Source organism: Mixophyes fleayi, chromosome 4 (assembly GCF_038048845.1).
Source record: "Mixophyes fleayi isolate aMixFle1 chromosome 4, aMixFle1.hap1, whole genome shotgun sequence".
In the NCBI taxonomy this organism is placed as follows: Eukaryota; Metazoa; Chordata; class Amphibia; order Anura; family Limnodynastidae; genus Mixophyes; species Mixophyes fleayi.
In genome coordinates, this window is record NC_134405.1 from 337854899 (window position 1) to 337882697 (window position 27799).

General features: G+C 45.5%; 2 protein-coding genes across 5 annotated transcripts in view; one reads left to right on the forward strand and one right to left on the reverse strand.

Moving 5' to 3' along the window:
• DDX11 (DEAD/H-box helicase 11) overlaps positions 1 to 4258 on the forward strand; it is a 47053-nt gene extending 42795 nt beyond the window's left edge. For all 4 annotated transcript variants that reach the window (XM_075210583.1, XM_075210584.1, XM_075210582.1 and 1 more), the window contains 9 exons: positions 780 to 852; positions 974 to 1077; positions 1828 to 1977; positions 2304 to 2372; positions 2786 to 2886; positions 3170 to 3254; positions 3436 to 3511; positions 3827 to 3981; positions 4119 to 4258. In XM_075210583.1, coding sequence (XP_075066684.1) covers positions 780 to 852; positions 974 to 1077; positions 1828 to 1977; positions 2304 to 2372; positions 2786 to 2886; positions 3170 to 3254; positions 3436 to 3511; positions 3827 to 3981; positions 4119 to 4160 — 855 coding nt within the window. In that variant the 3' untranslated portion in view covers positions 4161 to 4258. The remainder of the gene's footprint in view (positions 1 to 779; positions 853 to 973; positions 1078 to 1827; positions 1978 to 2303; positions 2373 to 2785; positions 2887 to 3169; positions 3255 to 3435; positions 3512 to 3826; positions 3982 to 4118) is intronic.
• Positions 4259 to 5009: 751 nt separating this feature from the next.
• WASHC1 (WASH complex subunit 1) lies at positions 5010 to 19824 on the reverse strand. Its single transcript, XM_075210573.1, has 11 exons — positions 19713 to 19824; positions 17199 to 17352; positions 15225 to 15336; positions 14967 to 15113; positions 14621 to 14757; positions 14117 to 14252; positions 13813 to 14020; positions 13554 to 13718; positions 13166 to 13324; positions 12357 to 12425; positions 5010 to 5432 (listed from the first exon to the last, which is right to left on the reverse strand). Exons 1-11 carry the CDS (start codon positions 19807 to 19809, stop codon positions 5293 to 5295), a joined length of 1524 nt encoding a protein of 507 aa, XP_075066674.1. The 5' UTR covers positions 19810 to 19824; the 3' UTR covers positions 5010 to 5292.
• Positions 19825 to 27799: the final 7975 nt, after the last annotated feature.

Consider the following 27799-nt stretch of genomic DNA (forward strand, 5'->3'; position numbering starts at 1 on the left):
TTCTCTTTCTAAACTATTATTACCAATTATTTATGTAGTGCTACCATGTTCCTGAGCACTATGAACTTTTATTTGGGTGAGGTTCCTGCATTGACTTGAGGATGCTGCAGGGAGTAGTATGTCAGTATATTCACAGCTGTCATATAATGTGTACAGTATGAGAGTCACTTACCCAGCAGAGAGCGGATCATTCTACAAGGTGAACAAGGGGGGGACGGAGGTACACAGCTGTAAGTACAAAAGCAAGACAATACCACTAGAGAGTCTGATGACAAGTCGGCTGTAAGTTCTCGGGAACCACTAACAGGAGAGGTTTTCAGGATTCCCTGTTTGAGTGTAGATTGGTTAATTAGTGGGACTGCTATTTATTAATCCATTAGTGTATCCAGTTGTCCTCAAATAGATAAAACGGAATTTTGTACAGCAAGGATGAAAAAGCTGTTAGCATTGGTTTTGCCTACGATGATTCTGTTATTGACACAAAATAAATACCAGATGTGTTTTGGCATCCATGCCCATACTGGCACATTGGGAACTCTTTCATAAGAGAACAATACCCAGTGTAGTCAGACTAATGACAATAATATCGCTGTGGCTACGGCATGTGATATAGTCCTGTCATGTCTCTTTTGCATCCTGGTTTCATTAAAAAAGTCACCAAATAGCTCAGTTGTTTTTTTCTAAGAGTTTGGCATCATGTAGAGAATGATATTACCATAGCAAACCATTGTTTGCATTTGTACAGTTCACACATCGAGCACTGTGTGTCTCATTTGCAGGTTTCTGATTTTAAACAGCAACTACTGATATCGGCTGGACTCAGCCCGGACAGAATTGTCGAGTTCTCGTGTGGTGAGTGAAGCCCGTTCTCTCTCTCGGCCTCGGCACTCTCTGTATCGACCTCAGCACTCTCTCCGCATTTTCTATATTCAGTACTTTGTGAGATATAGAGATTTATTTGTTTTATCAATAGGTCATGTGATTCCACCAGAAAATATACTACCCATAGTGCTCTGCAGTGGGCCGACCAATCAGCAGCTGGAGTTCACGTACCAGAAGAGGGATTTGCCTGAAATGGTAACCACAAGTCTCTAGTTTTTAGCACAGTTGATATGGTCCAAGCAGTATGAGGACATTTTTCACAGCTTCAGACGCCCAAAATACTTTGAATATTAATTAATAATTATAAAATAACGAGACAAATCTACTCTGTTTTCCCTTTGTAATGCCTATTTCATTTTCTTAATTTAAAATTCTTAAAACATTGTTGTAGTTTTGATTAGTTACTTGCAAATATTTTTGATCCTCACTTGTCACCTGTTATTAGTCATCCCCCCACCTTTGTTTTACATTAAAGGAAAAAGTATAATCTATATCGGTGGGGCATCCATTAGGGGACCACCACCTCTTCAGAGCTCCGTCCAGTCAGTTCTGTGTTACATGGTGTGCGACATCTGTCCCTATGTTAGTAGACCTCGAACAGCTTGAGTTTAAATCATGTCTTCTGATGAAGAAGGAGAATTGTTGTCCCATGTCTTGTCTCTTAAGCTGCTCATTTATGCTGTAATATCACAGCCAATGTTGGCCTAAAAAAAATTGATAGGATCATTATTGATCATGATGGAAAAAGCAGTCGGAAGATTACCGCTATCCGCTTGTGCGTGTAGTCATCTTCCTACCGCTCTACCAGCCAGAAGCCATCCAGTTCGCTCACCCATGTCCTCGTGGCTAGGTTTTTAGAGATCTTATTGTGTGTAAAGTACTGCACATAAAACTGCTCGTTGGGGTACCACGACAAATGATGACAAAACTGTTTGGTTATGACAGATGGACGAGACTGGTCGGATCCTTGCAAACTTATGTAACGTGGTCCCCGGGGGCCTTGTCGTCTTCTTTCCTTCCTACGAGTACCAGAAGGTTATCCTGGATCACTGGGAGAAAACTGGACTGACAAAACGTCTTTCAGTAAAGAAAAAGGTTTGTGAAACGCGTCAGGTTGTAATAACCTGAAATACTGTAAGAGCTCTGATGGAAATACAGGACATAGTTTGATGGGTATGTGGAGGTAAGTGGTGCTCTGGTGTATACATAAAATAATATCCTGGGTTTAACAACATTATGATGTAATTTTGTATTGCATTTTGGACAATAATAGCTTAAGTAGTAAAAAAAAAGTCTGAAATCTGCTTGTTTAAAGAAAATAGAGAATTATAAAGAGAATTATTAACTGTCCTCAAGTGCAAACTTTACTAAATAAAACTTAAACAACTGGTGACTTACCAGCTATTCTGTATCTCTGACAGATATTTCAGGAGCCAAAGAAGGCCAGTCAGGTGGACCAGGTCCTATCTGAGTATTCCAGAATTATCAAGGTGAGACGGGGAAGGAGGTTTGGGGGGGTAGTGTAATACTCGTAGTATAGACATAGAAATAAAATAACTTGTATTAAATGTTCATGTTTTATATTTAGCTATCTGTTTTGTCTTTGCTTCCAAAATTATTAGTTGTGTTTTAAGCAGCCGTTCACCTGAGGACCGCTGACTACCTGTGTAAGCTGAAACGTTTCCATTATTGATACCCCTCACAGGAAGCATGCCTGAAGCCAAGTCATAATTAAATAATCTTTGTGGGGTCTAATTGCAGCTCTGTTCTGTCTCAATAAATAGATGTTTATCCAGAATTGGATTACATACATTTTAGTTATCGATTTGTGAGGTTTTTTTCTATTACTTTAATGTTATTTTTATTCTATTATTTTTAATGACCTTTTCCTTCTTCCCGATAGCTCTCTGGCCAGCCCGGTGGACCCCTGACCGGGGCTCTGCTCTTCTCTGTGGTCGGAGGGAAAATGAGCGAAGGAATTAACTTCTCTGATGACCTGGGCCGGTATGTGTAGCATTAGTTGACCATTTAAAGGGAAACTCCACACACATATTTGAATTTATATATCCCAATTGATAAAATGGTTTTCGGCTGTAATTTTTAGTATTGATATGGTTAAATGGCTTTTATAATAATATCTTTCTTTATCAATTGGGGCACATTATAATGAAATGGATGGCACCTTCCTCAGGTTAATTCTTCACCTGCAAAGTGCACTTTTATCTTCATGTAACTGGTCTTTTGTTGCCATTTCCATGTACTAAATATAATGTCTCCGTCTCTGCAGGTGCGTTGTGATGGTGGGGATGCCGTACCCCAACATCCGCTCCCCAGAGCTCCAGGAGAAGATGTCCTATCTAGATCACATTCTGGTAATGAGATAATAGTCCCCTCTGTCACCGATGTGTCTCTGTTATTTGTGTGGCTTATACCATGCGGTGCTGTTACAGGAGGAGTGGTGGACTGAAGCACGCTGCTGTCTAAGGGGGGGGGGGGAAGGGGGACGGGGGACGAATTTACTCCTATGTCTCACTGTGTTTATTCATTTCCCAGCCCAAGACAAATGGCGTCTCTGCGGGTAGAGTGCTCATCGAGAACCTATGCATGAAAGCTGTCAATCAGTCTATCGGTAAGAGACACACACAGCTTGGAACGTAGAGGAGCTAAAATGTAAAGATAGAGTCCTGTGTGGGAAAGAACAATATTCAGCACTATATATGTTCAGGTTTCCACAATATTTTCTATTCTTAGTTCACCAGCTTCAACACGTGTCACCGAATGAATAATGTTACTATATAGAGATTGTCGGTACTCATTAGGGTAATTAGAATTTAGGAAGCATTCTGAAGGCAGTGGATAATGTCGACATAACTGAATAATTTTTACCCTGACGGTTACCTAGTTATATTATTGTGAATGTGGCAAGGTGATGTTGTCTTGTTAGGACGAGCGATTCGGCACCGCGGCGACTACGCCAGCATCGTGCTGTTAGACCACAGGTACTCGCGGCCCGCTATACTTGCCAAGCTACCGCAATGGATCCGCAACAGCACAGAAATCAAACCAGCCTTTGGGCCTGCGTATTCGTCAGTACGGAAGGTTAGTGTCTCTCTCCCATACTGGGCACTATAAAGTAATAGCAGGGATTCATTTTAGGTCTAAGGAATGATTCAGCTCTCCATAATGATGGAGATGGAACGTCAGTATTGGCAATAACCCGTTCTCTGTCTCTGCAGTTCTTTCAGCTGAAGAAGACAATTTCTGTGCCACCCACCTGATGTGGTCCTCCTACATCCCAGAAGATCTGATCTCTTACTGCCCCTCTCCCACCTGAAAGCAGTTGTGTACATTATTTATTAAAATGATTTGTTTCCTATATACTGTCCGGCTTGTTATGTTGATCTTGTGCGATAACTGGCAGGGGATACATATGTACAGTGATCATACCCCACCGTTAGGGGGCGCTGCAGACTGTTGTATTGTTCGGCGGCTGGAGGCTCTCTCTGAAAGTAGTTTACCATATATTAGTCACCGGTTACCTTCTTATACAAATCTAGCTTCCCAGGAGCCGTAGAGACTTAAGATTCACTTCCGGCACATGACTTTTCTTGGTCATTTATACAAATCTCAGTAATTGTGCCTGTTGCTTAACTCAGAAATACACCCACCCCAGTGTATTAACTTATAACCGGATCATGCAGCATTCCTATAGGGATAAACCACTTTTATATTTTACAAGATCAATAATCAATTCAATGGTGAGGATGTCTGTGCACCTGGACACTTATCTGGTGCGAGAGGCGTCGCGCACTACACACTCTTGTGTCCGCCACATGGCAGCACTAGATATAAAGGGAATACTTAGGATTTCCACAGGATACGAACGTCTAGGTCTTGATCTCCAGAGTGGTTTTGGACCTTGGGAGGATGGCAATGGAGGAATGGGTAGAAGCGAGATAGTAAGGTTACTATCGAGTAATAGAGTAATAATATAAACAGTGACAGAAAATGATGCAGAACTGGAAAGGGTGGGGGCGATGGGTAAAGTAGTGAATAGGATTTTGTATACTATTCCTTATAATTACATAGGTTAATTATTATACGGTGCCAGAAGAAACATTCAGTGATGAAAATAGTTGTAGAGTTTTATTATATATCATCATACATACAGCTAGATACAGTACATAGGCATGGGGGGTGTTAAGTGAGATGATCACACCTATGTTATAGTTTCAGATAATATACAGTTTTCTTTCCTTCATTACAGAATTTCACCAATGAGAACCAAGCGTTTTGCTTGAAGGTGCAGTGCTAGGCCAGGTCCCAAGAGGGCGCTGCTTCAGCCAGTACAAAAAAAAAATAAGGGGGGGGGGAAGATGTCCATAGACATTGGCGTTACTGTTGGTACACCTAAGACTCCCAGTCCTCCTCATCCCCTTCTCCCGGCGTTACTTGGGGTGGGGGTAGGGGTGGGATGGTGTCTGAGATTCGTGCAAACGCTCCTGCAGGAGAATCCGTACTGCCGGCCGCCGGCCCCTTTCCAGAGATACCTGGGAAGAAACAGAAGCGTTAGTGACTGGACGTCCATCACTCAGGTGGTATAAACATGGGCATCAAGACGGTAACATAAACAATACACCTGTCCTTATCCCGCGAGGCACAGCCAACCTCTGGTTATTGGCCAGAAAGACATCTGAAAAGGAATTCTAATCCTAATATAATGTGACCCACTGTGCACAGAGATAACTGATCTGTATGCAATGGGCGTCACAAAACTACATGTCTAAAAAAAAACATGAAAGGCTACAGTCAAAAAGTGTCCATCTTAAATGATGTTTAATCTAATTAACCCCTTCTCTCCAGGATGTATCCAGAAGTTTTTGTTTTTTTTGTAATGTAGCAGATTTATTAGTTTCTATTCCTGTACATTGGGTTGTAATGAGAACAGCATAAAACATGTAGGATAGTTTTACTTTATGAAACACCATCTACAGGCACGGCTGATAATGCCGGCGTTACTTTCCACACACCTGGATGAAGGCGACTGTATGGATGTAACTTTAAAAAGAGGGAAATTATTTCCCACCCAATGGAGCCACGAAGGCAGCCCCCCCTCCCCCACGTGTGGTCACTGGGCCATAAGGTTGGGCCAGTCTCATTACTCCGCTGATGCGGTCCGTCCATGTAATTACATTCCAGCCACAACAGTAACCGCTCTGAGACTTTGAAAGGTAATTATGCAGCGGGGCTGACTTTCTGCAAGCTCTGTGCCGCCGATTCCTTTGTGGAGGCCGATTTTACCAGCTGTCCCTCCTGACACATAGCAGAAGTCTAGCAATGACACCCTCGCCATTCAAGCAGTGGTGTCCACCTGACCCCCACCCCCCCATCTCACCTCACATAGAACAAAGTTTATCTTAAATATCTTCAGGTCTGACTAATTGCATACACACTGATTGTTACTAGCCAGCTACAGGTATTCTTGGTTCTCCTTTACCGATAATGGTCATAATCATTTATACCAGTCTAGAATCTGAATGCTGTATTAAATGCTCCACAAGGTGGCGCTGCAGTTGTTAGCTCTATAGATTTTATCCAGCATCATCAATATCTTGTCACATCCCAGCACTGTGCTATAAACTTATCCCTAGTTAGCGGATAGTGGTATCTGTGTCTCAAAGCATCTACAGCAGACCGGTGAGTGAGAAGACAACCGGGCGAGACGGACTGCTGTGCAAGGCTCTGGTACTGACCCTAGACAGATCCATAGTTCATAAACGGAGAAACATGACCATAATCATTTATTTTTTAAATCCTGTTTAAAGCGCACTGTCCCATCTATAGAAGTTACATATTGCTCAGCGCTTTACAGATAACATTTAATCCTTCACATCGCTCCCTGCCCTAGTCATACTACAATCTATATTCCCAGTGACACATGATGGTTACTTTTGTCAGTAGACCAGTAACCTAGCAGCTGTGCTTTGGGTTCAGGATCTCCCCTGACATGGTGGACATGTCCCATCATACTTCCCTTCTGGCATAAAGTACATGATTACTCTACGGCAATAATGGGTTATTTAGTAGCTGAAGACCCAGAACTTTGGTTGTTCAATCACCCAGATGTCCCCATTACTGACTATAAAAAAAAATAAAAAAATAATCATTGCTGACACATTTGAATAAAACCACAGTGGAAATTCCGATACACTGGAAATCTCCCATGTATGAAGGAGTGGTTTAGACGGATTTAAATATGTAGATTTATGGATGAATTTACTATGTTCAACCAAGGAAAATTCCCAGAATACTCAGCACTATGGTCACGTTGTAAATAATCGCCTTGTTACTGCTCCCTCATCGCTTGTGAATGAGGCTCTTAACTCGACTAAAATTCTCTAGATAGGAATTGTCATTGCTGACTTTGGATTGTTAAAACAAATATTCTACTTCTATATATTCTACTTCTAGTTGATTTATTACCACAAGGAGTCTTCCTTCTCCCAACTCCACATTTCTTTCCCGTACCTTCTTCTCCCCAATTTGTTTGTCCATGTGCTTACTTATCATTGTCTTATTTTTATTATTTAACTTGATTGAAAATTTGAGGATGAACTATGTTATTTTTCCCAGATATTATAACTGAATTGTTTAATCTGTTCTCAATAAAAACAGATTATACAAAAAAAACACAAAACCCTAGCAGTATGTTTTTAGACTTCGGGAGGACACCCTGGGTTCTCTGAGCAGGGAACACAAAATTCTCACAGGACACTGATCGGAATCCTACCCATAGCCCCAGTGCTGTGTGGGAGCAATGCTAACCAAATTACCAGTCTTGCCTGGGTGGAAAGGCTAAAATCAGTAAATCTGTTACTATGGCGGCTGATGACAGACCTCCTACTGTTGTACATTGAGTCCCCGTGTCCTGCCTCTACCGGAACTCAGTTTAATGTAGGTGCCCAAGGAGTTGGGCTGAAGATTAGAGAGCTGCTGAACAGTGAATTGGGTTCACTGTTAGCATTTTTATTTTAAAACGTTCTTTTACTTTTAAATGATAGACGGGTGTACTCTGTATACAGAGCACACTCGTCTGGAGAAGCAGCGGACAGCAGGGAGCCGAATGGCTCCCGCTGACAACTTCAGGACAGACTGTGAGTGCTTCTCACAGTGTGACAAGCGGTCTGTCCAGACCGCTGTCACACTGCTACAGGATACCGGCGCTGCCACTGGCATAGAGTGCCAGTAGTCCTGTCTGTCCCCAGGGCCATGTAGAGGAGAGTGAAGCATACCAAGTCCCCTCCTCGTTGAAGAAGAAGGGGGGGACTTGGTAGCTGGCCGGGCAGTGCAAAGCTCCGCAATCGGGCATCAATATAAGACAAGTGCACGGGCGATTCTACTTGTTAAAGAAGTAGAAGATCGTGGGCACACTGCAGGGAGAGTATGGAGCACAGCAAAGTGGGAGTTACGAATGGAACCCACCCCCCCCCCCAGCCGCTGATGGAGCATTTCGAAGGTCTCAGTGGCGCCAAAAACGGCTGAGGAGGAGACAACAGCCATTCCGAGAGTAATAAAAGCAGCTGCTGACAGGCTTCTCTCCGTTAAGTACATTGTATATATAGTCTATATGTCTGATAGGGAAGTATAGATATTCTGGGCACATATTGGGTGAGGGCATAATATTTACAAGTCTCATTTGACAGAAATATCTTTTGACCAAGTTATAGATTAGTTAGTATTTTCTGTGTAAATATCTTGTGCGTATGTGCCTATACTTTTTCCTGTGTGGTAGCTTTATTTTCTGTTAAAATGTCTGAGAAAAGTAAAGCAACACATGCCAAATTTTATACCCGTTCTAAATGTAACAGTAAATTATCTGGTGAACATCAGGACCCAGGGGTGCTTTGTGCCGATTGCGCTGGTACGTCAGTTGCGGAGCGGCCTAGCGCCATTCCGGTAGCAGATCCTCCTGAGTGGGCGGCTGTTTTGACACAAGGGGTTAGTACCTTAGTTAAGCTATTATTTAGGACAACTGAAAGTCCAGCGGTAGCTGCGGTGTTACCGTCTACCTCTGGAACGGTAGCCCCCATTAGTTCAGGCGTTTCTACGGAGAGGACAGGTTCTTTGCCTCGGCAGTAGGACAACCTCCTTCCCTAGCGTCTCGGGTATCACCCCTTCGGGGGAGCCAGGATGGTCTGCAGTGGTAAAAGGTCTAGATCAGTTAAACCATTTGTTAGAGAACCCTAGACATTTACCTAAGAATAAGAGACATAGATCAGCAAATCTGCTTTCTCACTTATCCGACTAAGAGGGATCCTCTGAGGAGGAAGGTGAATTGTTGGAGGACTCTGATCCCTCATTAGTGGAATCAGAGGAGAGTTCTCGATATCGGGGTATGGACGATCTGGTTAAAGCAGTACGTCAAACCTTGGGTTTTGTAGATGTGGAAGAGACTAGGAGCCTGATTCATTAAGGAACTTAAATTAAGAAGTTTCTTATTTCAGTCTCCTGGACAAAACCATGTTAAAATGCAAGGGGTGAAAATAAGTATTCTGTTTTGCACATAAGTTAAATACTGACTGTTTTTTCATGTAGCACACAAATATCAACTTTATATTTCAGTGTACAAATAAGCTATCAAGTATTTGTGTGCTACATGAAAAAACAGTCAGTATTTAACTTATGTGCAAAACAGAAAACTAATTTGCACCCCTTGCATTGTAACATGGTTTTGTCCAGGAGACTTAAATAAGAAACTTCTTAATTTAAGTTCCTTAATGAATCAGGCTCTAGGTCTCTGGACCGGTCTCTTTTTAAGAAGGCTTCAAGACAGGCGATTCATTTCCCTCCCTCTGCAGAGTTGAGAGAGTTTGCAGAGGCTTCCTGGAAACAGCAAGAGAAAAAGTTTGCTATGCCTAAAAGGTATGGGTCATTATATCCTCTGCAGGAGGAGGATGTGGCTCGCTGGGAACAGCTGCCGAAGGTAGATACTCCAGTGGCAAGGTTAGTCCGCCAGACTACATTGCCGGTACTAGGAGCAGCTTCTTTACAGAATCCGACTGATCGTAATTTGGAAACATTTTTGAAGCCTGTCTTTACAGCTGCTGGTACAAATTTTAGACCCGCGTTTTCATTGGCTTGGGTTGCCAGGGCGATGGAAGCATGGGCTGGACAGTTGGCATCTGCTTTGTAGGATTCGGAGCCGCTTTAGGTCAGACGGTTAGATCAAGATTTTCTGGAGGTAGGAGACAATCTCTTCGGGGAAGATCATCTTCATTCTCCTCTTCTGGACGCCCCTCATGTGTCATGCTTCTGGATAAACCGTCAGCATGACGCTCTCCCTCTATTGGAAGCGGGGCAGGGGAGGGGGCATCTGTTGCTGTTCAGAGATCAGTGGGCAGAGTCATCAGGAGACCAATGGATTCAGGGAATCATAACAAGAGGTTACATGATAGATTTGGTGGGGAGGACAAGATAAGGTCCCTGCAAGAGGTGACGAACATGGTTCTGTCCTGCAGGAGGCCATAAGTCCTTCTGTGCATGAATCGGCTAGGAAAGATGGTGGTGTCTTTCTAGGCTCTCCCTTATGGCAGAATCCACTCTCGGTGTTTTCAATGGGACAGGGTCCCATCTGAAGTTAGATCATCAGCTGGTGTTGTTATCCCTGGAGGCGAGACAGTCTCTCAGATGGTGGCTTGTGAGAGAGAATCTGTTGGAAGACAGGTCCTTTGCTCTGTGGTCTTGGATCTTAGTGTCCACGAACGCCAGTCTCAGAAGGTGGGGGCCAGTATTGGCTCGAATTTACCACCGTATCTGGTGTACATATATAAAATGGTGTAGGAATAAGGTCTGCAGTTCAGAGCCGTTTCATTTTACTAGGTTTCTTGCTTTTCTACAAGATGGCTTGGATGGAGGTCTTCAATTACGGTATCTAAAGGTTCAGGTGTCGGCACTTTCTGTATATTTTCACAGACGTTTGTCTGAGATTCTGGATGTTGAAACTTTCTTACAGGGAGTTCTTCATATCCAACCTCCCTATGTTCCACCAACTGCTCCTTTTGGATCTTAATTTGGTCCTGAATATGTTGCAGGAGCCTCCATTCGAACAGTTAGTCGGCAGAGTTACAGTTCTTAACTTGGAAGGTGGTTTTCCTACTTGCTATCGACTCAGCTCGGAGGGCGTCGGAGCTGGGGGCTTTGTCTTATCATGAAAGACCAGATAAGGTTCACGCGGTTCTAAGAACAATTTCATCATTCCTTCCTAAGGTGGTGTCTGGTTTCCATGTAAACCAGGAGAAAGTTGTTACAGTGTTCGCAGAGGATTCTCAGGGATCCGAAACAGTGAACATAAATTCGTAGAGCCCTGACCACATCCAAAAATCTCATGTCAAGAGAACTGCAAAGATTCGTAGGACAGATTCTTTATTTATCCTGTTTGATTTCTCTAGACGTGGTTGGCCAGCATCTAAACAATCTAATGCTAGGTGGCTTACCCTGACTATTAAGCAAGCATATGTCAGTGCTAACCATCCTGTGCTGGAGCGTATTGTTATCCATTCTACCCGTTCTGTTAGGGGTCTTGGGCTGCACGAAATGGGGCTTCAGCGGATCACTTATGCAGAGCAGCCACCCGTTCCTCGGTCCATACTTTAACAAAATTTTACCAATTCAATGTCTTTGCGTCATCTGACGCCTCATTTGGCCGTAGTGCTCTACGTGCCGGGCTATCAGATCGTTTCCACCCTTCAAGGGGGCTGCTTTAGTAGGTCCCCATGGTTAAGCAGTGTTTCCCAGATTGATTAACGAGAAAAGAGGTTTTATACTTACGATAAATCGGTTTCTCTGATTCCATCTGGGGACACTGCGATCCCTCTCTTCTGCTTCTTCTGTGTGTTCTTGGTTGATTGGCCTATTTTCCTGGGGCTTTTTAATCAAACTGAATTCCGGTGGGGGGTGGCAGGGGGAGGAGCCTGTCGGCAGCTTGGAAATGAACTATTTAGGTGCCAAACTCCTCCCTACCCTACTCAACCCCATGGTTAAGCAGTGTCCCGCAGATGGAACCAGAGAAACCGATTTATCTTAAGTATAAATCCTCTTTTTCCAGCATGCTCAGATTATGTTACTTCATTGCAACAAAAAGACACTCGTCTTCTCCCACCATTATATACAGTATAATGGAGGACTGACGATACCAGAATTAGGATAGTGAAAAGTTAAAAACAAACGCAGATATGATCAAAAAGAATTACACATACACTAATGTATCTATTCATTGCTAAACATATACATACGTAGGAACAGAAAATTGCTCTCAGTGATTGAGAACATCTTGTATTTAACAAATAACCTATTTGATGAAAGGATCCCGGTAAGGACTCATCTGCAGCCAAGTTTTGGTATTCTACATGTCTAGACAGATACAGGGATTACATACATCGTCACTGTGGTTAATGTAAGGACACAGGGAAACTCACCTTTACGCCTCATTGCCAGCTTGTTAAACAGATCAGACATCAAATCGCCTCCGCCTCCCGTGGAGATCACTGTAAGACAGAAAACATGTTAGAGACAACACTGGGCTATAGGGGTCATGGGTGCCCATTGTCACATGCATCTCTATAGAAAGGAGAGACGATAAAGAGCTACAACTCCTATCATCCACAAACAGCAGGTGGGGGGCGTTCCGGTTTCATATTGACAATGCACGTTAGCTCAGGCCATTAAAGCTGCAGGCAGCTAGACCTCAATGTATATACAGGGAATCCTGGTGCAGCATTCGTACAGGATTGGGTTGCTATACGTACAGATGACTGTAGGAAGCGGCTGTACTCTGGAAAACTTAATCTCTGCCTTGCAGCAGTTATTTAGGTCATTTTGAGAATATTTTTGCATATCAAAAAGGAAAAGCTACATACGTCCCGGCCTGATTAGAACTTATTTTCCCCAGCGCGGCTCAGAAGTAAAGAACAGTGCTGAAGAAAAATGTCCAGAGTGGTCATACTGATACTATAGGCTATCAAGGTCATATAGTAAAGAGGTTAATTAAATTAAGTGGCGAAAATCTGCTGAGCGCCCTCTGCTGGATACACAGATAATGACATGCAGTGGTTTTGTTTTACAGACCAATTACAGGGCAAAGCTTTGTACACATCTCACAGCCCCAGAAGCATTTTCAGTAACTGAAAGCAATTTTCGACAGCAGAGTACAATGGGGGCTTCTGATTGGCAGCAACTTGGCACCCATGTAAATTTTAAGTTATTTCTGCAGCAACTTAATGACAACCTTGTTCCTGTTCCTTCATCTTCTTCTTCTCTAGCTTCTTCTCTTTCACGCTGCGCAGCTTGGCTTTTCCAATTCCTCCGGCCTGTCGGATGGACTCCAATAGAGAGGCTCTGCCATGGGAAGGACTAGCCACGTCTTTAGGGGTTCCTTGGACCGCAACTGGTATAAAAAGACAAGAGAGCAAAACTGTGAGACAGCATGCAAATGACAATACTGACTATTAGATAGTCATAAGGGTATTCTCAGATATGTAGCCGTTAACAGTCCCCTACACCCAGTTGAAGAACTAAAGACGTCACTGAAGTACAATACTATAGGCTGCATTCTTCAGCTCACAAAACTGGGTTTAGACGACGCTTCCACTTTAAATATAAATTAGAATTCTCACCAGGATCCCCTGTCTGCGGGCCTGCTCCTCCTGGCACAGGTGGGATGGAAAGCGGTGGAGGTCGCGGTGCAGGCTGTGGGATGGCGGATGGTGCAGGAGGCGGAGGTGGTGGTGGTGGCGGCGGTGGGGGAGGTGGAGGAGGAAGGAGTCTTCCATCTGCAGTATCTGAAATTCAAATATATTTTTGAATGGGTGTCCACTGCTAGTAAATGATTTTAATGTCTTAGATGTGACATCTTGAAAATAGCTGTCAAAGTACCAGGCCTGGAAGGTTCAGCAACTTCCTCGGTGCTGAAGGTAGGGAGCTCAGGAATAGGACCCGCTGGAGCAGATGGGGCAATGCCAGGACCAAGGTCGGCGATGTACATGAGGTCATCAGCCACCCCGGGTAGGTCCGGCAGGGAATAAGGGACATCGATCTCAGGGACTGGTCCAAGGTCTGGTACATAGAAGTAATTCTCTGCCGTCTATGAGTTAAGGGGAAAAAAAAACCCTTCAGAACAATGCAGATGTCACAAATCCACACGGGTTCAAAATACGAAACATGGACTTTCTCCACTAACCTGACGCTCCAACTGCTCCCTCGTAGTGATAGAGAAAGGAGCATCGAACGGCCTGTCCTCGTCATCTCCCTCTAGAGCCTGGTTAGTCCGAGTGACGACGCCGGCCAGAGGGTCGAGGAACACATACTTCTTATAGCTGTGAGGAAGGTACAAGAGAATTAACACAAGACCTATCTACCGTATGATCGGAGGTCCAGCCATGTGTCCTCCACAAAATAATATCTACTCAGGTGGGGTACATTTACTGCTCCTACACCAACTACACAGCGGGTGGAGTTACTGTTTCAATGAGACTGCTCAAAAGATGAAGAATGAAAATCCCCAATAAACAGTACAGGAGGGTGGACATCCATGGGAGGGGAACTGACAGAGCCAACTCTAGGCAGCGTCCTAGGGTTCCTAGTATTAAACGTAGTCATGCCCTTCATACTTGGCCTTTGTATTCATTGAGGAGACCCCTTCCCAAAACCACATCCTGTCTCGTATCAGTCGATGTTCACTCACAGATTCTCTGCCGTGTTGAAGAGAAGCAGAGAGCTGACAGAATTTATGTTTCGGGGCAGACTTCCCAATCCTTCTTCCTCTCCTTCGTCTTCCTGACCCTTGGTGCTCAAATACACGGGGAAATACTTCAGCCTCTCCTGTAGAAAAGACAAGACCACATATTCATACCAAGGACACTTATCCGTAATTATGCCAATAGCAGCACCATTATCATCCATCATCTCTGAAACGGTGTAAACTTTAGATATTATTTATGTAACTACGCAGTAAGATGGACCATGCCTGAAGGAAGGGTGCATTATTGTACAGTAATATTCAGCACAGTGGACAGGGACATCACACCTACCTGCAGAGCCTGCTCATCCAGCGGTCGGTGCTTGCTCTGGATTTTATGACGTGGCCTTTTCTCCGAACATGGATCCTCAGCGCCAGAGAAGATGGAACTGTATTCCCGGAGCCTATCCGGAGCCGGGTACTTGGCACTGGAGAATACCTGGACAAGTGGAGATTTCAGATGGGAGTTGAGACACACAGAACAGCAAGAGAGGAATGTATAATGGCAGGAAATTCACACGTTTCCCACAGGCAGCAGGTGGGCTCTCACCTTAATAGCTTTTTTACTGCCTTTTAATTTTTCGATCTTAGCTTGTGCCAGGCTGACCCGATCATTGATGTTCTTGAGTTGTGACCGATTGGTCTCCACTCTCTGCAAGATCCTGTACACGGAGACAGATCTAAACACTCAAGTAATGGATTCCTAGCATTCATCTAAATGCAATCCCCCTCGATACACTATCTAAGTACATCACAGGCGGCACTCAGATCAGGCGAGGGCAAAAACTTTCATCAATTCTTAAAAACGTCAGGAAAGGAAGGGAAATAGCTTTTTCGTAATGATGGTATAACAAAAGCTATGTGAAACAGTATTCACTATTGTCCATTTAAATGTCCAAGTAACAAACGATCATTGCAATTCATAACATTTTTCAGTGCAACAAGCTCTAAGGTAAAATTTAATGGAATAAACACAGACACAGAAAACTCTAAATCACACAGACCCAGCACCCCCCCCCCCAGGCCCTCCTCTCATACATCCCACAGCTAGCGATCTGCAGAGGGCTCACTTTGCTAATTAAGTCTAATTACAATCCAGGAAGAGAGAGTGTTTGGAGGAGATATAAGGGGAGGAATTACATCTGTGACCTTATCAGGACTGAAGCACCAAACAGAACTGTCACAGTTGTTACTTTGCCAATTGCCGCCCTCTTACGCCAATCTGTATTGCACTGCGGTGCAGTCTGAAGATATTCAGTATTCTGTCAATATTTCCTGTATCATTGTCCCAATCTTTAGAATGTGATGTCACAATTCAATAAAGTTTGGCAGAATCTGATGATATAATGGGCGTTAACACAATATAATGTTCTGTGACAGTTTGGTGAGGTCTTATGAGATGCAGCAACACAGGGATCTGCTAGCTCACACACAAACACACACGGGCCTGCCCGCTAGCTCACACACACACAGGGGGCTGCCCGCAAGCTCACACACACACACACACAGGGGGCTCACATTGGGGGCCTCACGGGGGAATGGAGGCGCCCTTAGCCCAGGGGCCTCCATTCCCTTAATCCGGCCCTGCACACACAGGGGGCTGCCCGCTAGCTCACACACACACACACACACACAGGGGGCTGCCCGCAAGCTCACACACACACAGGGGGCTGCCCGCAAGCTCACACACACACAGGGGGCTGCCCGCAAGCTCACACACACACACGGGGCTGCCCGCGAGCTCATACACAGGGGGCTACCCGCGAGCTCACACACACACGGGGCTGCCCGCGAGCTCACACACACACGGGGCTGCCCGCGAGCTCACACACACACACGGGGCTGCCCGCGAGCTCACACATACACACACACACGGGGCTGCCCGCGAGCTCTCACTCTCTCACACACACACACACACAGGGGGCTGCCCGCGAGCTCACACACACACACAGGGGGCTGCCCGCGAGCTCACACACACACACACGGGGCTGCTCGCGAGCTCACGCTCACACACACACACACACACACACACACACACAGAGGGCTGCCCGCGAACACACACACACGGCTGCCCGCGACCTCACACACACAGGGGGCTGCCCGCGAGCTCACACACACACACACACACACACACACACACACACACAGGGGGCTGCCCGCGAGCTCACACACACACACACACACACACACACACACACACACGGGGCTGCCCATGAGCTCACACACGGGGCTGCCCGCGAGCTGACACGCACACAGGGGGCTGCCCGCGAGCTCACACACACGCACACGGGGCTGCCCGCGAGCTCACACACACGCACACAGGGGGCTGCCCGGGAGCTCACACACACGCACACAGGGGGCTGCCCGGGAGCTCACACACACGCACACAGGGGGCTGCCCGGGAGCTCACACACACACACACACACACACACACACACACACACACACACACACACACACACACACACACACACACACACACACACACAGGGGGCTGCCTGCTAGCTGACACACAGCAAAGTACCTGTTGAAGATGTCATTGGATACGCTCTGCAGGTGCTGCAGAGTATCAGTGATCTGTTGTATCGTCTCTTCCCTACGAAGGTCCGGCTGAATCAGCGGCACTGAATAGGCCTGCTTCTCCACTGACAGACCCTGAGGCATGGCGACAGCGCCCCCTGTTGAAGGAGTGGATGGAAAGAAAAGTACAAGAAGTAAAACCGTGTGAACTAACATGCTGGATGATCTACAGGCTCAGAGCACAGGGCTCCCAGCAGCCCCCACCTGCCCTATAAATAGGAGCAATCACTGAAATTATGGGCAATTATGAGCAGGTAATCAGCACTGGAGCCAGAACATCTCTTAACGAGAAGGACTCATGATTGGGAAATGGGGAGGGGGGGTGAGGTGATGATCTCAGGGGGAGGTGAAGACTTTAAACGACGGGAGTAGGAGAGGGTTAACTATGGTTTAATCTAGCAGGATCAAAACAGAAAATTTATATATTTCACCTTCAATGGTTTACCTTGTTTAAACTTTTCCAGTAATAAATATACTTGAATCACTTTCCGCCTGATAGTCTGCAGGTTAACAAATACAAAGATCACCTCTAGCGTGTGCCATCTCTATACACCCAGTGGGGAAGGTGGGGGGGGGGGGGGGGACCTCATACACCCAGTGGGGAAGGAGGGGGGGACGGGGACCTCATACACCCAGTGGGGAAGGGGGGGGGGGGGGGACGGGACCTCATACACCCAGTGGGGAAGGAGGGGGTGGGGACCTCATACACCCAGTGGGGAAGGAGGAAGGGGGGGGCCCCCTACACCCAGTGGGGAAGGAGGGGGGGACGGGGACCTCATACACCCAGTGGGGAAGGGGGGGGGACCTCATACACCCAGTGGGGAAGGAGGAAGGGGGGGGCCCCCTACACCCAGTGGGGAAGGAGGGGGGGACGGGGACCTCATACACCCAGTGGGGAAGGGGGGGGGACCTCATACACCCAGTGGGGAAGGGGGGGGGGGACCTCATACACCCAGTGGGGAAGGGGGGGGGGGACCTCATACACCCAGTGGGGAAGGGGGGGGGGGACCTCATACACCCAGTGGGGAAGGGGGGGGGGATCTCATACACCCAGTGGGGAAGGAGGGGGGGACGACCTCATACACCCAGTGGGGAAGGAGGGGGGGGGGACCTCATACACCCAGTGGGGAAGGAGGAAGGGGGGGACCTCATACACCCAGTGGGGAAGAAGGGGACCTCATACACCCAGTGGGGAAGGAGGAAGGGGGGGACCTCATACACCCAGTGGGGAAGGAGGGGGGGGACCTCATACACCCAGTGGGGAAGGAGGGGGGGGACCTCATACACCCAGTGGGGAAGGAGGGGGGGGGGACCTCATACACCCAGTGGGGAAGGAGGGGGGGGGACCTCATACACCCAGTGGGGAAGGAGGGGGGGGGACCTCATACACCTAGTGGGGAAGGAGGGGGGGGGGACCTCTTACACCCAGTGGGGAAAGGGGGGGGGGCACCTCATACACCCAGTGGGGAAGGGGGGGGCACCTCATACACCCAGTGGGGAAGGTAGGGGGGGGGTTACCCTTGGCCAGTCTGTTATCTGAGGTGGCAATTGCGTTTTTCTCTTACACCGGAGGTGAACAATCGGTCACAGAGCATGTTGGTAGATTCTGAACAGCTAGGGACAGTTGTTTGCAAATAACACAAACTACCATAAGCATTACTATTAGAGTGGGATACACTATAAAGTGAATTATTGTCACGTTTACTGATATATCCACCAAGAAGGTAGAAAACAGTAAATTATAATGTATGCATTTCATGAATTACTTGTTTCTACCTTGTTGTTAGATAAAATAATCAGGAAAGTTTGATTTAAACATCTGTCATATTGAACTAGGACTTCCACAAGTCCGGTATTATCACTGCAGAACACCAGCATCTTGCCTCAGCTTACACACAGGCTACATAGCAAAACAATTAAACTGAATACAAACAGAAAAATATAAAAGGCATTTTAAAACTTTGCCTCTATTCAGAAGACTGCCCAGTTATTCGCAGTGTTACAGTCACATTTAGTCATATTGGCACATCTGCCAACAGTCCCAAATTATAGTCTTCAAATGAGGGAGTGACCCCATCAGAAATGGTCATAGTGTGGGGGGACCAGGAAGTGGACTATGTTGGCAGGTCTGATATATGATATTACAAAATGTGGGGACTTCCAGAAAGCGTTCCAGCCAGCCAGTGGTCTCAATACAATTAGTGATATGGCCCCTTCTAATTTTCCAATTGTGAATGATGCTACTGGCAAAATGGCCAAGACCACAGAGGGGACCCCCTGAGTGCCCAGAGCTTCCCCCCAAAGCCTTAATCTGGCTCTGCACAGTAACAGCTGCTGCATGCAATAATCACAGCCAGTAATTATTATTCCAGGTCTCATTCTCGATGCAATGAGCCATCATTATTAGGAGCAGACAGTATAAATACATATAAATACAAGTTACACAGACAGCACTCACCTCCCCCAGCTCCCTGCTCTCCTGTCATGTGCCAATCACGTGATCTCTCCGCCCTGCTGCAGCAGCCTACAGGGCTCTCTTCCCTTCTTCTGGTCATGTGACGGTGGTCATGTGATGTAGGCTGTCATCATGTTGGGAGTATCACAGAGAGTATGGTGCTGTGTATCATTCTGTTCTATAGTACTCGCTGTGAGATTAACATTACACCCTAATAAATAGTTATTATACCACCCTATACAGTGCAGACAGCTAGAATCCCACTATTTCTGGCAATAAGGGGGTGGATCAGCCATTTACAGCTGAGTATTGACATTGCACTGGGTGTTTAATACAATTGTCAGTATGCAGAAATGCAGCATGCATCTGAAGTAAATATGTTGCAGCATGCACATTTCCATAATTTACAACCAGCTCTTATATCCAGTTATTATGGAGACACAGGCATAGTAGTGCAGTGCAATCACAGTTGTTAAATGCGTATTTGATCACTCTCCCGGAATGTACGGGAGACTCCTGAACTCTGAGTAGGTCTCGCAGGAGAGCAGACTATTCCCCCATATCCAGCCCACTTGATGGGAGCCTCTGTAACACGATTTGCGGTGAATTGTGCCAATTTGGCCCCACCCCCTGCGGCAAAATGATATTTTTTTTCGTGACTGTTGGGACGGGGCCAAAACAACGCCCCCAACCCGCTCCATCCTCAGTCTTTACCTCCCTTTCAGAATCTCACGGAGGGAAGAACAAAAAAGTATAGTTAAATGACTGCTAGACGGTGTCAGACTGGGTCATGAAGGGCCCACCAGGAAAAGCAATGGTTGGGGTCCACCTAATAACATGCAACATTGCAAAGCAGTGTTGGGGACGTGGCCAGATGAAATTCTACATTTACAGTACAGTAAAATAAACAAATAGAGGTAAGAAAAAAAACTGACAAATGCATTATTAATCCGTCTAATAACTGACAAATATCTGCGACCTGATTCTTAGTTTGTGCTTCAGCTGGATTCAGGCTGGTCTGGTCCAAGGTCCCTGATGCCTTATGTCTTTCCCATTTGCCTCTCTCTGACTTTCTGCCCTCTCTATTCTTATTTTTCCCACCAAAAAACAAATGTTAAGGGATATATACAGATCAGCGACAACATTAATAACACCTACCAAATATCGTGTAGGTCCCCCTTGTGCTGCCAAAACAACTGTGACCCATAAAGGCATGGACTCCACAAGACCTCTGAAGGTGTCCTGTGCTATCTGGCACCAAGACGTTGGCAGCAGATCCTTTAAGTCCTGTAAGTTGTGAGGTCGGTCCTCCATGACTTGGACTTGTTTTTCCAGCACATCCCACAGATGTTTGATCATATTGAGATCTGGGGAATTTGGAGGCCAAGTCAACACCTTGAACTCTGTCACGTTTCTCAAACCGTTTCTGAACAATTTTTACAGTGTGGCAGGAGCATTATCCAACTGAAAGAGACCACTGCTATCAGGGAATACCGCTGCCATGAAGGGATGTACGTGGTCTGCAGCAATGTTTAGGTAGGTGGTACGTATCAAAGTAACATCCACATGAATGCCAGGACGCAAGGATTCCCAGCAGTTGCCCAGAGCATCACACTGCCTCCGCTGGCTTCTCTTTTTCCCATAGTGCATCCTGGTGCCATCTCTTCCACAACGCACGCGCCCCCGGCCATCTACATGATGTAAAACAAAACGTGATTCATCAGACCAGGCCACCTTCTTCCATTGCTCCATGGTCCAGTTCTGGCGCTCACGTGTCTATTGGACACTCTAACTGGTCTGCTGCTATGTAGTCCCATACGCAGCAAGCTGCGGTACAGTGGTGGAAGTGGGGGGTATACTGGGGTATGTCATACCGTCACTTCTCCTACTGCCTTCATTGTAACACTATCACATTCCAGCCACTTACACAGGCCCGGCGCTCCCATTAGGCAAGGTTAGGCAGTTGCCTAGGGCGCCAGGCTCTTGTGGGCACCACAGAAGTAAAATTGAGAGTATTGTACTTTAATACAGTGCGCTGACCGCTGAGCATACCTTCCGTGGCCGCTGCACAGCTTCAGATAGATCGACAGGGAGGGGCGAGGGGCCATGGATCGCGACCGCCGCCCTCCCCTCCAACAGCTGATGGGGTGCTCCGTCTCCTCCCCTCCAACAGCTGATGGGGTGGACCGTCCCTCCGACTCCTCTCCTCCACTCCCCCTCCCATCACTGACTGTCGGGCGTGACATCATCATCACGGCCCGACAGTGTCAGTGAGGGACGGGACCCAGCAGCGAGGAGCATCTTTGTGGAGTCATCTTTAAGGTAAGGAAAGAGAGGGGAGGGGAACATTTAGACCCGGGGAGGGGGGGGGGGGCAGCACATTGAGACCTAGGAGGCGGGGCAGTGTGCTGGGGGGGGGGACCCTAGCACCGGCCCTGCACTTACATTAGGCGAAATGGCACAAACCTGTTGTTCTATCATGCAGAATGCAGTCACGGGAGGCCGGGAGACCTAATCGGAATTCGGCAACACCCTGTAATTCATTCCATCTCTCTAAACTCTGTAATTCATTCCCCTCTTCCACACTGCAACCTTGTAATTCCCAATTCCTCTCTCACCCTCAATAATGATTCTACCCATTTAAACAACATTACTGTTGAGGTCACCCCCCATCCTGTAATTATTCTCTCCCACCCATTAATTCATTACCCCCGTGCCCATCCAGCACCCGGGTATGAATATTCTTACGTATTAATGGAGGAGTGTCTGCTCTGATGTACGTGGTCTAACAATCACTCAGTCTGAGCCATAACTAGAAATGTTAGCTCCTGGGGCAAAAAAGAAAACACCCCATTTGCCTTCAAGTTTAACCAAATGAACCTAACATATTATTTTCTATACAGACCCCCGTTGCGCCCTGGTTGGCTGCCGCTCAGAGACCTACTTATGGCCCTGCATACAACAGGTACTTTACATCTTCCCAATAACAGCCAAGGTGACACATAGGAAATAAAGAGAATTTATAACGGCTTCCGATAAACTGTTTGTTGCTAAAATGTACCAGGAAGCTTTGTCCTCAAGGAATCTGGTTTCCCCGGTCTAGTGTCTTTTATTACACATTTGTCCTTGAGTCCCTGGAGCCATTCACAGCAGTTTGCATCAATACACCCGAACACTCTTTATACCGATGCCTTAAATGTTAATGTGACCAATTAACGTAGGATATTTTATTATTTTCTGCCTGGTGCATTTGCTCACTGTCCCCTCTCTTGTGTCCCTCTGACTGCCTCCTCCTTCCTCTCCATTGGTCTCTCTTCTAATCTCTTTCTCTCTTCCTCACTCGCTGAAGAACTCGCTGTGCCGATCTGGCTAGCTGTGCTGTGTGTTATTGTGCCTGTATTAGTCTTTGTTGCAGATCTGAGATGACAAGAAAAGAACACGTGTGTGTGTGTGTGTTTGCGTTATCTTCTTTTGTGACATGAAACCCTTTGTACCATGCTTTGCAAGCTGATGGCTGTGCGTCACACAGTCATGATGATGATGGCAGATAAGGGCTTTCTGTATTTTCAATGACCAAGTCACTATTGTTAAGCACTTTACTAGGGCAGAAAAACAAGATTTCATTCCTACATACTAGAGATGCTCGGGCTCGGTTTTCTGAAAACTGAACCCACCCGAACTTAGGGGATCCAAGTAGGCTCGCTCATCCTCGGATCTGAATCGAGGCAAAACGTCATTGTTGCATTGTCGGATCTCTCGGGTTTTGGATTCCATAATTACCTCCCTCCCCAGGAGATCCAGCGCCATTGCTCACAAAGAAACAGGGGTACCAGTGTTCTTGTCACTCTCCATACTCCAGTGACATTGCTCACACAGAAACAGGAGAGGTAGCAGTGTTCTTGTCACTCTCTAGTCTCCAGTGACATTGCTCAGTGCCATTGCTCACACAGAAGCAGGAGGTATAGCAGTGTTCTTGTCACTTGACAAAAATTGACTGGAAATTAATGTTATTGAGATTAATAATAATGTAAGAACAAAAAAAGAGCCATATTATGTGGTTTTAGCAAAAAAAAATAGGGATTTTAGAAAAAAATAGGGAACCAAAACCAAAACACGCGAGGGTGGTTTTGCCAAAACCCGAAGTTAATCAAGATCCAAAACATCTCTACTACATACATGATTTGAACATGATAAGTTACAAGGGTTGGAGACCTGGCGAACTTGACATTGATGCAAACTTCTGGCGCCAATGACGGCTGAAAAATGGAGCCAGAGTCAACAATTTAAACATTTTTCTTAGCTGGTGTGTACTGAAACGCCTCACTTATGAGAGGCGAGACGTCACCCGATTAGTTGTTGCTGCGCTCCCTATCCCTACAGATATTTATTTGAATCTTGCCCTGTAGCTTCTCACCTCCAATGAATTTAAATACGATGGGAGTAATGTCCTAAGTGCAAAAATATTCATTGTCAGCGCAAATTAAGCTTTGGACCCAAAATGCATCTTGATTTGCACAACTATCTCCAGATTTCCAGCGAGGTGCATGGGTTTGCAAAGCAGAACAAAAACGGGATTTCCTTTTCTAGAGCAACATTATTGAAATGAGAAATACGCATTCTATTCTGCATAAAGCAGAGTACACCCATTTCCAATCTGCAATACTTTTGAGATAGATGATGATTATGATGATGATGATGATGAGATGGTGGTCTTTTGGTCTTGGCTGTAGTGAATTTACAGTAAGGGCGTGCCAAGCACGAGTGTGCACAGCCACGTCAAATTTTACAGTTACTTGTGTTTCTGCCGTATCTCTTGCTCCAGCTACAGGGCTAGTTTAAGTCCTCATCAGTAGTGATGACGTGTGTATATGCATGCTATAACATGTGTTTGCAATCGGGAGCAACTATAAAAATGTCCGTTTTGTACAGTAGACATTAAGAACAGCCTAATGAGTGTTTTTCCAAGGGTACAAAAAAATTATATTTTTTTTTGTTTTAAATTTCTGTGTATAATGATAAATGACTACAGAATTGACAGGTAACTGCTTAATTTTTATTTTTCTATGCGTTTTGAGATTTCATATTCCACATAAGTATCGTACGTATCCTGCAGTGTCTGATCTAGTAGAGCAGAGAAATATTACACCCGTAGTCATCACCACACGTATCTTTAGATCCGTTCCTTGTTGACTTCAGGAGTACGAAGAGACGATTTACGTGCGGTTTATAACAAACACACAATGCGCTCAGTATGTGTGCCTTAATGATTTAGGCCCATAGAGTACAGACATGAGACATAGGGTACATAGGGTACAGACATGACACACTGGGTACAGACATGACACATAGGGGCATATTCAATTGTTTGGCGGTTTCCGCCACGGAAAAAGTATTACCGTAATTACGGTAATACTAAGCTGGATTTCAGCTCGCAGCTCACTGAGCCGCGAGCTGAAATCTAGCGAGAAATGTACCGTAATAATGGTATTTATGCGCACTATTACCGTAATGACGGTAATAGTGCGCATGCCACATTACTTTAGGCAGTAACGCCAACAATTGAATATGCCCCTATAGGGTACAGACATGAGACACAGGGTACAGACATGACACATAGGGTACAGACATGAGACACGGGGCACAGACATGACACATAGGGTACAGACATGAGACACAGGGTACAGACATGACACATAGGGCACAGACATGACACATAGGGTACAGACATGAGACACGGGGTACAGACATGAGACTCAGAGTACAGACATGACACACAGGGTACAGACATGAGACACTGGGCACAGACATGAGACACATAGGGTACAGACATGAGACACGGAGTACAGACATGAGACATGGGGTACAGACATGAGACTCAGAGTACAGACATGAGACACGGGGTACAGACATGAGACTCATAGTACAGACTTGAGACACGGGGTACAGACATGAGACACGGGGTACAGACATGAGACACGGGGTACAGACATGAGACACAGAGTACAGACATGACACATAGGGTACAGACATGACACACAGAGTACAGCCATGAGACACGGGGTACAGACATGAGACACGGGGTACAGACATGAGACACGGAGTACAGGCATGAGACACGGAGTACAGACATGAGACACGGAGTACAGACATGAGACACAGAGTACAGACATGAGACACAGAGTACAGACATGAGACACGGAGTACAGACATGACACATAGGGGCATATTCAATTCCGATCCCGATCCGGAACGGGCTGCGTACGAAAATCCACGTTATTGCGGTACCGCAGATTAGGTTCGCGGCCGTTCCGGCGCGATCCCGCGGATCGGGATCGGAATTGAATATGCCCCATAGAGTACAGACATGAAACACGGGGTACAGACATGAGACACAGGGTACAGACATGAGACAAAGAGTAGAGGACTCAATATGTAAGAGTTTACATTCTTAGGGTCATATTAAATTGGTTGCGTTACTGTCAAAAGTAACGCAGCCCACACACTATTACTAATATTACGGTAATAGTGCTCATTATTACCGTTAATACATTTCAACACCGGCTTTTTGCTCACAGCTCAGAAATCAATGTTAAAATTACCATATTAAGGGTACTAGGTTTAACGCTGCAGTGTTAATGGGGGAATTTAATTCCCCCCTAAAATGAAGTGAGTAATGAGAGACAAAAGGAGCAAATGCAAACATGATGTAGAGAGATTTAGATGGGTAATGACAGCTGCCGAGGTACATAGTCCTGGATGTCCAGATGATGCTGAGACCTATTTGGGCAATGTGTGACTTTTGGAAAAAGATAGTGAGGGTGATATAACAGTTTGGTCACATAATTATTTTTTTAGACAAACCAGGTGGTTGTGATGTGATTATCCCTGTGTTGTACGTCCTACAGGACGAGGTGAGTATTGTACGTGACAATTGTTATTAACATTTCTGCTGCCGTCTTGTGGAAAAACAAACATATTAAAGTTGATTCTAATTGTGAGCTGCAGATTGCTTCTAACAAGAGGTTTGAACAGAATGTAGTCTGGGAATTTACAGCTTCCTCCTCTAGTCACTAAATAATGGAGCTAAACTCCACATATGAGTTAACCCTTAGGGTGGTGTCGCATGGGCATCCTGAACCTCAGAGATTTTCCAGCTATAAAAGCATTAGTAGATCTCAGACTGCTCCACGGTGACACATTATGGTGTGAAGACATGGCATCCGGCGTTTCCTGTGTGTATCGCTTCCACATGAACGGGGATGAGCGCTCTCAAGTGTCACCATGGAGCGATGGACCATGTATTGTCACTAAGTATCTGTGTTCTATACAGAGAACACCAGGTGAGAGCTGACTGCTGTGGACAATCAGCCAATGCATAAAATGGAGAAAAATATTACTCTGACATTTTATTTCTGTACCAATCATCACAGACATACTTTTGTAATTAAACTAAAAATTCCGCAGCTACAGGACTGACCTGTTAATGCTATGGATAATACACGATCTTCCCTTTGACGTGAACCCATCATTGCAGTTAGAGATGACGCAATCCAGCCGTTATCTAGTAATAGGAGAGTAAGACCAGGGGGTAAATGTATCAAGCTGACAGTTTTCCGGCGGTTTTGAAAAACCAATCAGATTCTAGTTATCATTTATTTAGTACATTCTACAAAATGATAGCTAGAATCTGATTGGTTGCTACAGGCAACATCTCCACTTTTCAAACCCGCCGGAAAACTCTCAGCTTGATACATTCACCCCCTTATGTTAGAAAATTGAACACTTTATAGTTAACCAATACTTTGGAACAAATATAAACTCTGACCCATTCTCTGTGACTCTGACTGCACAAGACTAATGTTTTTATCAATTCTATAACATAGTATATATATATATATATATATATATATATATATATATATTTTTTTATTTTTTTTTGCAGAAGAGTGTAATAAAGTGAGGATGGTATCCATCCTCACTTTATTACACTCTTCTGCAAGAAAGAAGAGAAAATATAAGCAGTATTACTATAATGTTACGTAGTAACAATAATAATATAGGTGTTCAGGGCAGAGGATAAATAATAGAGG